The sequence below is a fragment of the Protopterus annectens genome, chromosome 10.part0 (assembly GCF_019279795.1).
Source record: "Protopterus annectens isolate FY-2018-M chromosome 10.part0, PAN1.0, whole genome shotgun sequence".
NCBI lineage: Eukaryota > Metazoa > Chordata > Ceratodontiformes > Protopteridae > Protopterus > Protopterus annectens.
The window spans coordinates 519,009,902-519,024,139 of NC_056744.1; the positions used below are offsets into that span (position 1 = coordinate 519,009,902).

General features: G+C 38.2%; 1 protein-coding gene across 4 annotated transcripts in view; it reads right to left on the reverse strand.

The window, feature by feature from the left end:
- LOC122813204 (voltage-dependent R-type calcium channel subunit alpha-1E-like) overlaps positions 1-14,238 on the reverse strand; it is a 4,399,719-nt gene that overhangs the window by 1,950,630 nt on the left and 2,434,851 nt on the right. For all 4 annotated transcript variants that reach the window (XM_044085387.1, XM_044085385.1, XM_044085384.1 and 1 more), the window contains one exon: positions 5,344-5,433. In XM_044085387.1, coding sequence (XP_043941322.1) covers positions 5,344-5,433 — 90 coding nt within the window. The remainder of the gene's footprint in view (positions 1-5,343; positions 5,434-14,238) is intronic.

Consider the following 14,238-nt stretch of genomic DNA (forward strand, 5'->3'; position numbering starts at 1 on the left):
GATGGTCTGCACCTGTCGCCCCTGAGATTCAGGTTACTGGCTAAGGCTCTTGCCACCCCATAGTGCCTTTTTTAGGCAAAGTTCAAAGGACAAAACCACCACGGTAACAGGTACAAGCATGCAAAATCTGAAGGTAATGCTACTCAATGCTAGAAGTTTAAACCTCAAAATGCACTCTCTTGAGGCACTCCTAAAAATGGAGAACATTGATATCTGTGCAGTAACTGAGACCTGGTTCAAGGCTCCAGAGAGCACCCCTGCAATACCAGGCTACAACTCTTACCACACTTTTCAGCCACCAAACCAAGACTGAAACACTAAAGGTGGAGGAGTGTCAATATTCACCAAGGATATTCACACCACCAGGCTAGTTGCCCAACACAATGCGTCTGAAATTCTTCAGGTGCAACTAACACTAGGTAAGACTGCAATCCAAATTGTAGCTTGCTACAGATCCCCCACCATACCCCAAGATTCTCACTACACCTTTCTAAACAGACTGGAAAATATTAAGATAGAACCAAACACCCTAATACTGGGTGATTTTAACTACCCTGCCATTAACTGGGAAAACTACTCATGTAGCAACACCTTTGCCCAACGGTTCTTGGAATTCATAAATTACAACGCCCTGGATCAACAAATCCATACTCCCACCAGGGGCTCCAATATCCTAGACCTGGTCATTACCAACATGGGAAATCGATGCTCCACACCTATGGTCACCCCCTCGTTAGTCAGGTCTGACCATAAGCTAATCACCCTTAACATCCACATCCCACCCCCACCCCCCAGTAAGGAAACCTCCATAAAAAAACTTCTCCAAGGCCAATTTCATGCTACACAAGTCAGAAGTGACAAACTTCATGACACCCATGCAGATGGGAACTGAAAGTTCAACTGCTGAATCCTACACTAAGGCACTGTACGAGCACATCCACTCATGTATGAATCGTGCCATCCCAAATAGAACCAAGATGCTCTCATCCAAAAAAAGGAAGCCAATCTGGTGGTCCCCTGCCATAAACAAACTTTACAACAAAAGGAAGAAACTCTTGCAGAAAAGAGGAAAATCCCAGGATGCAAAAAAACTCCCTTACCAGCCTCAGTAAGAAACTGAGATGCCTCATAAATTCTTCCAAAGCTTGTTATGAAAATAAAATTGCCAAAGATTCCAAAGACAACCACAAGGCATTCTATAACTATTTCAAGAATCTAAATGGCAATGCTCAGATCTGCTGTGAGCTAAAACAGAATGGCATTAAATATACTGATCCCAAGGATATTGCCAATATCCTGGCAGATCGATTCAGTGCCAACTTCACCCCCCTCTCACCCCCTAAATGGCCCATCTCAATACCGGAAGATTGCCAAATTCCAGTAATAATGGCCACACAGGTAAAAAACGCACTCTCCAAAGCTAAGAATACAGCATCCATGGGACCAGATGACATCCCGGGCTGTGTACTACATGAACTACAATATGAACTGGCACCTCACCTAAGTGTCATGCTTAATCATAGCCTCACCTCAGGTTTTGTGCCCACTGAGTGGTGCAGAGCTACAGTTATCCCACTCCACAAGGGGGATCCACCTTGGATCACGGAAACTACAGTCCCATCAGTCTGACAAGCCTTATCTGCAAGGCCATGGAGTGTATTATCATGGAACTTATAAACAAAGACATTGGCAACCTTCAAACACTGGACTCCACCCAGTTTGAGTTGGTGAAGGGCCGATCTTGTCTCCTGAACCTGACTGACTTCTTCGAATCAGTCTCCAGAGCCATGGACAAGGGTAAGGTGGTCCACGCAGCCTATCTAGACCTTGCCAAGGTGTTTGACACCATCCCTGACTCTGGAATCATAGATAAACTTACTAAGCTGGGCATTAATCCCTACGTCACCCAATGGGTTGCTAACTGGCTTACTGATAGAACCCACACTGTAAAAGTAGCTGACTCCAAATCCAGCTCCAGACAAGTGACAAATGGAGTACCTCAGGGTTCAGTCCTGGGACCGCTCTTGTTTGGCATCTACTTCTCTGAAGTACAGGCCAACACTAAGGGACTCTGGCTAACAAAGTTCGCAGATGACTGCAAACTGGGAGCCATTATTGAATCCCCAAATGATGTGGATATTCTACAAAAGGGCCTCACAGAAACAGATGCTTGGTGCCAGAGCCATGGGCTCAAGCTCAATGCCAAGAAATGTATAGTTATCCCCTTTGGGAAAAAACATGTATCCGTGAATTACCATATAGGTGGCAGGACACTAAACTCCGAAGGTGTGATAAGAGACATAGGGACACAGGTGGACAGTGGTCTCACCTTCGATAACCACATTGCCACAACAGTCAGGAAATCCTTCTATGTGGCACACCTCATCACTAAGGGCTTTTTATTCAGAAAAAAGGAGGTCATTGTCCCACTGTACTCATCCCTCATTAGACCCATTACAGAATACAATGCCCCGTTTGGTATGTACCTCTCAAGACATCTGCAACAACTGGAAAGGCCACAGAAATACCTCACTAAAAGAATCACAGGCCTAAAGCAGATGCCCTATGCTGACCGCTATAAAAAACTCCAGCTATACTCTGTCGCATATCGTCTACTCAGAGGCGATCTCTGCTTAACATACAAGGTGATGTCAAACCCAGAGCTGTTGGACATGCTACACTTAAAGAAATCCCAATCCCTCAGAGCCACACGCTCCAGGGATCTAAACCTTGTCATCACAATAAACAAAACATGCTGGAGGGATAGGTTCCTGACTCAGAGACTCTCCAGACTCTGGAATAGATTGCCCATACATGTCAAGCAGAGTGCCTCTTTGGCCCTCTTCAAAAGGAACCTTGATGATTGGATGGGAGAAAGGAAATTCACCCCGGGGATCACATCAGTCGCCCTGTTAGACAGGGGTCCAGGGAAGTAAATAGTGTGGGAAGAAATAGCCAGGGAATTGTTATGGCTAGGCTTGTATAGGCCCCTAGGGCTGATAGCCTAGTACCAACCTATGAACCTATGAACCTAAGTACTCCTCCCTTCTGCCTTTGACATCCTATATAGTGGTGAGTAGGTTGCTGGTGGCATCCCTTACAAATGTTGTCTCTTGTCTAACATCTTTATCTTTCTGTCTTTTCCTTCCAAATTGTAGAGTTGCTTTTTGTCAACTGCTGAATCCAGAAACTAGTAAAGTACCTCTGTTATCTTTTCTACTGTGACCACTCTCTTAGCCTCTTTATTAATCAAAGAGTTTGCCTTCTTTGCCTGGTCCATCTTTTCCATCTCCCACTGTTTCCTGTACTATTTCTTTCTCTTAATGATTTCCTTGACTTCTGCAATGACAACCAGCTTTACTTATGTACCCTCTTTCCATACATGCCTTGGGCACATATCTTTTCTTCACACATGTTCTTTTTGAGATGCTGTCAGTCTTGTTTGACTCCATTTATTTCCACTTCTTCTTGAAGTGTTAGAGCCCTGAATGTTTTCTTGAACTTGTACTTTTGGTCTGTTGAACTTTCTGGTTTTCAGCTTAGTCTCTGTTAACCGTGCAGCATTCCTTGGCCACTGATTACAGCCAACTGTGGCCACCAATGGTTTATGCTATTGGCTTGTAAATCTGTTAAATGGGTTGTGGAGCAACATTTTCTGAATAAAAAAAAAAAAAAAGGCTTTATTAACCTGATGCATTCACAATTCCTGAGCATGAGTAAATAAATAAATTAAAGAAATAAATGCATGAATAATGGGTTGGTTGTGCAGCTTGGACTATGCTTCTGATGACGCAGACTTGCTGCACATGTGACTTACACATGCAACTACTATAGATGAACAGTTAAGTAAATAAATTATGTTGTCAGGTAATTTAAGCCTATAAATTATGTTGTCAGGTAAGTTAAGTCTATAAATTATGTTGTCAGGTAAGTTAAGCCTATAAATTATGTTGTCAGGTAAGTTAAGCCTATACATTTTATTGTCAGGTAAGTTAAGCCTATAAATTATGTTGTCAGGTAAGTCAAGCCTATAAATTATGTTGTCAGGTAAGTTAAGCCTATACATTTTATTGTCAGGTAAGTTAAGCCTATAAATTATGTTGTCAGGTAAGTTAAGCCTATAAATTATTTTGTCAGGTAAGTTAAGCCTATAAATGATGTTGTCGGGTAAGTTAAGCCTATAAATGATGTTGTCAGGTAAGTTAAGCCTATAAATTATTTTGTCAGGTAAGTTAAGCCTATAAATTATGTTGTCAGGTAAGTTAAGCCTATAAATGATGTTGTCAGGAAAGTTAAGCCTATAAATTATGTTGTCAGGTATTACTCTTCTTAACTATGATGCTGAAAATCTTCATTAAATTTGTAAAATAATTACCCCATTTCTCACTGCAATCTTTATTTGGAGCTTGTTTTAATTATTATTATTTGTTCTGACAATCACTAATACTTGTAACAGTATATGTTTATATATACCTGCTGTTTTTAACTTTTGTGAAGAGTGCTGAACTATTCAACTAGGACAATAAACAGCAGTATATAATCATTAGAATAGAATTTGGTGCCCTGCTTCTGAATCTACTAGGGTCAGAGGAGGCAGAAGAAGAAATAATGTCCTGGAATGAATTCTGCAAGTGTTTAGGGAGACAGCAGTTAATGGAGTGGAAGCATTATATAGGGTTATTTTTTTACAGTTTAGTAGAGGTATATGATACAGATGTGCTTTGAGATCTTAGTAGATTATGGAAATTCAAGTTTGTGTGAAACATATATTAATGAGAATATATATTTTTACTTTTATGCCAGAAAATAATAACATGATTTAGAAAAAAGTAACTGGTGCATTGAAGCTGTGTGACTCAAAGTATTTCCTTCTGACAGCAAAAATCAGATATTGTTCCACTCATTCACCCTTACCCCACCCTTTGCAGAATATTACATTTTATAAGAATATGCTCAACTTACACTTTAGAGTTGATGAACAAACAATGAAGTGAAAAGGCTGTGGCTGACCATTTAGCCATTAACCACTGGTAAATAAATGGGTAATGTAATTCCATGCCACCATCCTATCCAGTATAACACATGAACTTGCCATTATGATACTAAATCTTTCCATCTAAAGACAGTAAGCAGGAAGGGTGAATGCTTGCACAAGTACTCTAAGGATCATGAAACTGACTAGCCATGCACAGAGGCCTAGCCATGTGAAACTGTGCAGTTTGATTGCACATATATCACAATTTTCACTTACTTGTACTTTATCAGTATGTAAATAATCATTCACACTCTTGATTTTATACTCCGTTACTGTTTATACCACAATGCCGTAGGTCTCCAACTTACCAAGAGATGATATATCTGCACAGTGATCCTCACTGGGTTCCCTGTGAATGGTCTCCATTCGACTTCTTTTAATGGTCGCTCGCCGAAGAACTAATTAGGGAAAAAATACTCATGTTCAACAGATGGTATTAAGAAAACAATTAGAAAAAGATATCACAGTTCAAAACATTATTCAATTTACTTTGCATCAGTTTATTTCAGTATTGTACTAAACTCATAATTTTTAGAATATCTGCTATTAAATATATAGGGTTCCTGACTTATGCCAAAAATGTATTTGAATCTGATACATTCAAACAATATGTTTTAAGATGGAGCTTCTATTCAGATTTACAAAAGAAAGGCACTACTGAATATTTTTCATATCTACAAATAATGTCAGCCTCAGCCGTGATTGTATTAAGTGGCATATTAGGAGGCACATCCTCCACTTGGGGGTTAGGGTTCAGGAGCTTTTCAAATGTAAACCACTAACTTTTACAAATGTAATATATCTTAACATCAAATTCTACTAATAATAATAATATATTATGTCATTTTGCTTAATCAATGTTTTCTTGGTCTTTTGACAAGCATTATGTATTCATTCATAAACACACACTCAGTAGGAACCAGTAACCAGAATATTGCATGGAGGAAGACGTGAAGCACCAAAGATGACTGAACTTTTATTAAACTGCGAAGCACTATAAAAACACTAAGCACTTTCTCCCAGATAAATTCCTGTGCGACTTCAACAGAGTGTATCTCAAAACTTGCAGCTCATTTTATAAAGCAATAACCAGTCACAAAGCCCAGCATTAAATTAGCTAACAGGAAACAAAACGGTCATTAATCTAATTCATTTCAACATAGTGTTGTTGAATTCACAGAAGTAAAATGAATATGATATAGAATAACGTAAAATAAAATATTTAAAATGTTAAAATATTTGAAATGTTAAAAACACAATCAAAACTGTCATGTTATAAGAATAAAGATCAGATTTATAAACTGCCTTCTCATACTTAAAACACTTTTTAAGGACAGGGTGTTGTTGAGGCCTGGCAGTTTGGTAGCATTTAATCTAATCTGTCAATATAGTTTTTGTATTCCAACATATTCTCTACATTATCCCCTCTTACATTAAAATTAACTCTATCAATTGCAAAAAAAGTAAATCTTTTAAAGTTCAGTCAAGGGAATGTCTATATAAGGCATTGGTGGACCTATGATTCTTTAGGTCCCTAAGATGTTTGTGGTTTCTACCCTAAATTGCCTTTTGGTTTTGCCTACTTAGAATATGTTGCATAAAATACAGGTACCAAGATAAACTACTTAAATATAATTAAATATAATTGTAGTTATCATGTCCTGGACAACTAATAGTCCTGTGAAAACCTTTAACCACAATAAATGGACCTTTACTAATGTATCTACAAATTGAACATATACCACATTTTGACATTTTTGATCTGTACCTGTCATCCTTAGTGTGAGTTTCTGTTTTGACTAATTCTTTTATATTCTTACCCCTACTAAATGAAAAAGGGGGGGGGTCTTCCCTAATTTCCTTTTAAGCTCTTCAGTAAAAATTAAGTGCCAGTTAGAAGTTACAATGTTCTTAATTTTGAGACCGTCTTTGTTTTAAGGCATAACAAATGTATCGTACTTTGCTACCTCATTGTCCACTTTTACAACTGCTTTGTTAAAGGTTGTAGCTGTTATTGCATTACTCCAGACAATAGGGGCAAAGCAATTAGTTCTGCCTTGACAAACAGTACTGTTTAAATTCTCTAATAAATCACACGGATAGTCTCTCTCTCTCTCTCCATAAACATAAAAATCAAGTTATTCATTTCAAACTGAAAACTGATGTCTTCAGATATAAGTCTGGATAAATTAACCATCTGTCCCTTAACTACTTCTTTTCTGGAAGGTAGGATGACAGATATAATAGTGCAAATATGCATTGGAGAAAGTATCTTTCCTAATGATTGTTGAACAGTATTTTTCATTCAACAAATCTTTGTAGATAGAAACATCCATATAATTAATACACTTGGGAATACAGAGTAAGTAAAATTCAAATAATCAGTCGATACAAAATCTACAAAGTCATCCTTATTCCCTTTCCAGAACATAAGGATGTCATCCAAATCTGTAAAATAGACATGTATGTTACTAAAAAAGGGAGATTTGAAAACATATTGTCTCTCCCATGCTACCAATACTATGTTTGCAAAAATGGAAGCACATTTAGCTGCCACTGCAACTCCAGTCTTCTGATGAAAAAAATTCACCTTCAAAGACAAAGTTATTTTTGAGTACCATGTCCATAAATTCTCTAATTACAATGATATCTTCATGACAAAAATATGTCAATTCACACAACATATCTACAAACAACTCTAGCCCTTTTCTTTGCAGTATCAGAGAGAATAAACTGACTATGTCAATGGTCATGAACAGATTGTTTGCATCAAATGTAAGTTTATTCAGTCTTGCCAATAAATGCCAGGAATCACACACAGCAGCTGAGAGTGTTTTTACATTTGGCATCAACAAACTCAGCTAAAAATTGTATCTGGGACAAAAGCGCTTAGTATTTTTTATAGTGTTTCACAGTTTAATAAATGTGTGATGTAAAAACTGAAGATACAATCAGAATGCAGCAACATTTTATATTTGCAATGGCACAAACATATGAAAGTAAGTCAGGTACATTCTGCTAACTATAATAATGTTTTTTTTTTTTTTATTTGGTTAAATACTATTGAAGTAACAGATGGATTTCAATAATGTTTGCACAAGCAAAAAGACTTGCAGCATGCCATCTGCTTGGAAGAGGAAGTTCCTCTACATTTGGCACAATAAGAGCATGACGTACAATTAACAATGCGTGTGTGTGTGTGTGTGTGTGTGTGTACCTGTAACAACAAAAATACCTGACTCTGCTGTAAAAATATCAATTTGTGGGCAGTAAATAAAGGTGAGTACCTGTGTGTGCCTGTCGGTTTATGCATGTTTATTTTGTGCAACAAATCCACAGTATGTTTGTATGTTCATTTGTGTATGTGTGTGGGTTTGCGTGTTTCTGTTTATGCATGATATATAGTGGGTATTTAGTCTACTACTTGAAAGATCAAAATGAGTGAGCATTTAACTCTTCAACTAAGAGTAAGTCATCAATTGTCTATTTTCCGGTAAGTGTTCTTAATAAAATAATCAGTGCTGGTGCAGTTTTTACTTACATGCTGGTATTGATAATGTTGTATGTGCTCATTTCACTTCTCTTTTTTGCGTTACCATTGAGATGTCATATGTAAGTAATTTGGGATATGGGCAAAGTCTCCCAAATGGGCTGGTACAGAGAGGCTTACTCCATAAAAAAGATTATCTATCTATCCATCTATCTATCTATCTATCTATCTATCTATCTATCTATCTATCTATCTCAAGTTCAAGCACTTAGAAATAAAGAAAAAAAGTTTAAATTAAAAAAAAAAAAAAACTGTACCGTCACACCACTCCTGCTACTTATATATATTGACTCTGAAATTGGACTACAGTGGGGAAAGGCAAATTTACAGTTCCCAGTGTACTGCAATCTCACACAACAGAAACCAGCATTGTTCAAAAAGGTAGTTTTAAAACTATTTTGCCATTACTTCAAGCACTCAGACTTTTGATAATTAAAGCTCTTGATATGAACCCATATCCATATATCTATCAATATATCTATATAAAGAGCAAACACTCATATGAGTGAATGTTTTTTACTGCTTTTAAAAAAGTGAATGCAAGTATGAGTGAATATTCTTTCAAATAGAGTTTTTGCTAACAGCCTTTTCACGGGATGTAATTAGAGTGGGGTAAGGGAATTTGCTTTACCCAGTTGTTGTGCAATCTCTGAATTAAGTGGGTATGGGGCCATTGTGTGTGTGTGGGTGTGTGTGTGTGTAGGTTAAGATTTAGAACAAAGAAATATTGGCAGCTGTCTAGGGGCCTGTGCTGGCTGGGAGGCCCAGTCATGCAAATGAATTAAAACATCCTGTTCCTGCAACATTTAAAAAGTGTTCCTGCTCAGTGTCCACTTCTATAACTTCCTGATTAGCATCTTGGCATCTGTCTTGCAAAATGATTTCTTCATTGGCATGCAACAGCTCCAGACAATGAGATATCACACAGCAGAAGACTAGGAAATTGTCATGTGCTTTAACATGACTGAGAGATGGATGGCTGAATTTATTGGAAAATCCTTTCCTATTTTTATGCCACAATGAACAGGAACTTCTATTTTAGAGTGAATCTTTGTAGCAGATCAGAACCAGAATGTAACAGGTGTGAGTAAATATTTTGGAGCAACCCTTTGCAGAACAGATATTTTTAGTGAGCAGCAGCTCAAATGTTTTCTGTGTGTGTGTGTATGCGCATGTATAATGCGCCATTTAAGGAGTACTGATATTAAATGACTTGCTCAGTCTTTCAAACCCTGCACCTTATCTAGAGGAGACAAGTGTCTTTATCCCTGCACTAACTGCCAGATCTCCATTAACTTATTTTTATTTCTTTAATAAATCACTGAATATTGCAGTCATTCATTAAATGTTCACAGTTCTTTTTTTGGTTTAAAACTACATGCTGACACAAAAGTTTGTAAGTGATTTAGAGTAGTTTAGTAAAAGATCTCTGATTTTGCTTTATATTTATGCCCTGCCCTCGAACAAGTAACTTTGTAATAACAGGAGCATTATCATATGAACGATGTTTTTAGATGTGATCCATTGATTCCTTAATGTTGACAGTGTGTTTATTATTTAGCACTAAATAAACTGGACAGCACGGAGTCTATGAGTTTAATGCTAATATCTTGAATATGATGAATGTTTCCATCTCAAAATCAACCAAGAATGGGGCTGTGGTCAGCAGCATAGACTCTACGTGGTGCCGTATAGGGGGAAAAAATTGTACAGACCAACCATTTTGGGCATCTGCTGTGATGTGCAGTATCCTCAAGATAGGAGAACACAGATCACAGACTGCATGCCATGGCAGGGCTCGCCACTCAATGGTGTAAAATATGGCTATAGGTGATTCAGTCATGTTGACTAATGTCACTAAATGGGCAAAGGCATTTTCCCGTGATGAGTGGGTTGAGGACCTGGTCTACGCCTACATATGTCAGGGACCCATGCTAACAGTGGGAGGGGTGTATTCACCCCTATTTGCCAGTGTGTGTCCACCATAAAGCCCAGCAGCCCTGGGTCAATAAGCTAATGGCCATCTGGTGTCCAGTTGTCCAGCTTGAGTTAGCTGAGATAGCTCTGTTGAGAGAAAGCTGGATGTAAAACCAATCAACTTGCCAAACATGAACTAAGAATTGTTACACTCAATGTTTGCAGTGAGACACATAGTTGAGATGTAGCGAGGGATGAGAAAAGACTCCTAGTGGGCATTCCTAGACTTGGAGAAAGCATATGACAAGGTCACAAGAAAGCTGCTTTGCACAGTCCTGTGGTTGCTTGTTTTAAAGTCCCAGAAACAGGGTTAAGCTCTGAGCCCACTGCTGTTCATACTGGTGATGGACTACATTAGCAAACAGGTTGGAGGAGACAAATAACAAAGTTTCTGTATTAGATGATGTGGCATTGCAGGCAGACTCTGAGCAAAAACTTCAGCAAAGCATAAGGGAATGGAATGTAAAACTGAAGGCACAAGGGATGAGATAGCAGGGAATATAGTGGAACAGGTTAAAAGCTTCAAGTATCTTGGAGGGGTGGTTGAGGAGAAGGGGAGTCTGAATGAAGAGGTCAAAATCAGCATCAGAGTGGCTGCAACCAACTGGCACAGAGTGTGAAGTGTAGTATATGACAGAAGAAAGCCAAAGAAGCTGACAAGTAAGTTTTACAAAGCAGTGGTGCAATCAGTTCTACTGTATGGTACAGAAACCTGGGCAGAAAAGGCAGAGCACTTGAGGAAGCTACAGGTAATGGAGATAACTACCTGAGATGGGTGGTAGGATGCACACCGTTGGACAGACAAAGAAATGAGGACATAAGAGCAGAAATCAAAATAGCTCCAATTTCAGAAAACATTAAAGGGAATAGATTACAGTGGTTTGTGCACATGTGCAGAAAAACAGAAGTCTACCTGGTGAAGAAGATTTGGGACAGACAGGAAGAAAGTAAGAGGAAACAAGGGCATCCAGCAAAGAGGTGAATGGATTATGAGAGAGAAGACCTGCGACAGTCAGGAATGAGTGTTGAAGAAGGCAGGAAAATGGCATTGAATAAAAAAAGTCGGTGATAAATGACACATCATCCCAACCCCATGTAGAAAATGGGTAAATACATTTAGTGAACTGCACTCTGTTTGGGCTACAAACGTTTGCCTAGCACTTAGTGCAGATGAGTAAAGTTATGAGCAGTTAAAAAGCTGCTTCCTGTACTACATGGTTTGATTCTCTTAATTTGTCTTCTATGTGACTCTGCTGAGTCACTTCACCAGACAGTGCTCCAGAAAAGGGACACGTGTCCAGTGGACAGTCCTACGCTGTAAGCAAATGCATTATACATTATAAGGGCGGCACAGTGGTGCAGTGGTTAATGATGTCGCCTCACAGCAAGAGGTTCTCCTGTTCGATTCTCGGCTGGGGTGCCTTCTGTGTGGAGTTTGCATGTTCTCCCTGTGTTCGCATGGGTTTACTCCGGGTACTCCGGTTTCCTCCCACATTCCAAAGACATGCATCTGGAGTGTTTCTCCCCGGGCCTCCGCTGAAAATAGGCTCTGTGGAACCTAGTCGGACATTCCCAGTCAACAAATGTTAAATAAAAAAATAAAATTAGTCTTTTGAATTTTTGCAACCTTCACATAGATGCTAATTAGTAGTACACTGTATGCTATTTGAGTATGAATCCCTGCACTTGTCTTGTATGTCTAATGGGGAGACAGATGCATTCTCACTAAATTTGAGTTTCAATGAAAGAGAAGTTTCTTTTTCTAATGTTAAGTCTGATTTCATTGTAACAGTGTTTTGTTTTCTTTTGTTCAGAAAATAGCTGTCAGTATTTTTTCTGTAAAATTTGAAATAAAAGTTTTAAATTAAATCCAAATTTCCGTCATAATTGTAAAAGTAAATTAGGAAATAGTGTTTATTGTAACTTGGGAGAGACAGTCCCAAGTAATGGGATATTGGTTTGGCTGGCAAGAGCCTGAGTCATTATTCTGCACAGGGAGCCAATTGTCCAAGATCTATCTCTGTTTAGACTGGAGGTGTATGCTGCAACAATACAGCATTATTAGTCATTCAAGTAAGTCAGACCTGCATTGTGGAATGTCAGACAGGATAGCTACTCTTGATGAGAGAGAAGACAAAAGGAGGTCAAAACGTGATGTAGGTGTACTGCAAGCATGTAAGCACCCCTCCAAAAAAAACAGTATGTTATATGCAGTAATATTTCTGATTTTTGCAAGACTTGTGGATTGTTGAAGAAAACTAGTTGCCAAATTTATATTGTCTGTAATTGTACTGCTTTATTCAAGCAGTGTCAGTGGTACAACAGGTAACACACTTACCTTCAGTGCAGAAGGCTGTAGGTTCTTTTCCCACACCAGGCACATAGACTGCTTACACTATAGTGCAATATAAGAGGGCACTGCACTCTTGAGTGTGCCATCTTTCAAGTGAGATGTTAAACAGAGGTCTCATCTGCTTGATTCAGTATAGCTCAGGTGGATGTAAAAGATCCCATGGCACCTATTAAAAAGAGAAGGGGTCCTTTATTTAACCAACAGAAAAAACATTATCTACATATTTATAGGCACACATATATACACATTTACTACTTTTCTTATAACATCTGCAATGTTATATTAATTCCATAACTTGACCCCCAGTCTTTTTTCAACAACCATAGCCTGATTTTAAGAATATATATCTGCCAAAATTCATCTCCTACTGAACAAAACATCACTCAGTCTTTCATTACACACAACCCACGTTACATAAAATAAATGCTTATCTATCCTTCTCACATATTCTTTCTTTTTATTCTTATATCTGTACATAATCAAATTCATATCTATTTTGTCATCAATATTTTCTTTACACATTTTTCCAGAGTTTGAACCCTCTTTTACATTTAATACATAAATAAATAAATTAATGCATTCTTCGGACTCTATCTCCCAACAAAATAAACAGACTCAACTTTTTTTTATATGACATATTCTTCTTCACTAGTAAATTATTTATTACCAGTCTCCATTGGAAATCCTGATACTCTACTATCTTGGTACACTAGTTTCATCTTACTTTAATGGCTTTAATCACTTCTTCTGGTAAATTTTCAAATGAATTTACATAATAAAGATGACTTACCTGTAGGTCACATTGTACACAAGTGCGAGTCTACGGTGGCAAGACAATGTGTATCCCTTTCTAAGGGAGCGCAGTGCCTCCACTAGTCAGATTCATAAGTAAGCCCGATGACAGCCATGCATGATGGAGTCTGCTGGCAGCGACCTATCCAGTAAGTGTAATCACTGTTGTGGGCTTCCATGGTTGCGCTGATTTGATAGCCACCTTTGTGGGTGCTGGGGAGCTTTGTATTTTATTTAGTTTGTTTAAAAAAAAAGAGAGAGAGAGAAACGTTACATTTAATGAGTTCTGGTGACTCACCAGCTACCTTGTGGAGGGTTTGAGACGCTCCTCCTCACTTTTTATAAATAAATAAATAAACAGATAAAATATAAGAAAAAATAGAAGAACAGGCAGGGGATACTGTTTGTAGGGTCCTCTTGCACTTTCTGCCACCTGTCAGTCATCTTGGGATGGCAGGGGTGATTTAGTCACCCTTTCCAACTGCACAGAAGTGCACAGATGGTACAGATTTTGCCTCATATTGTGGTTTA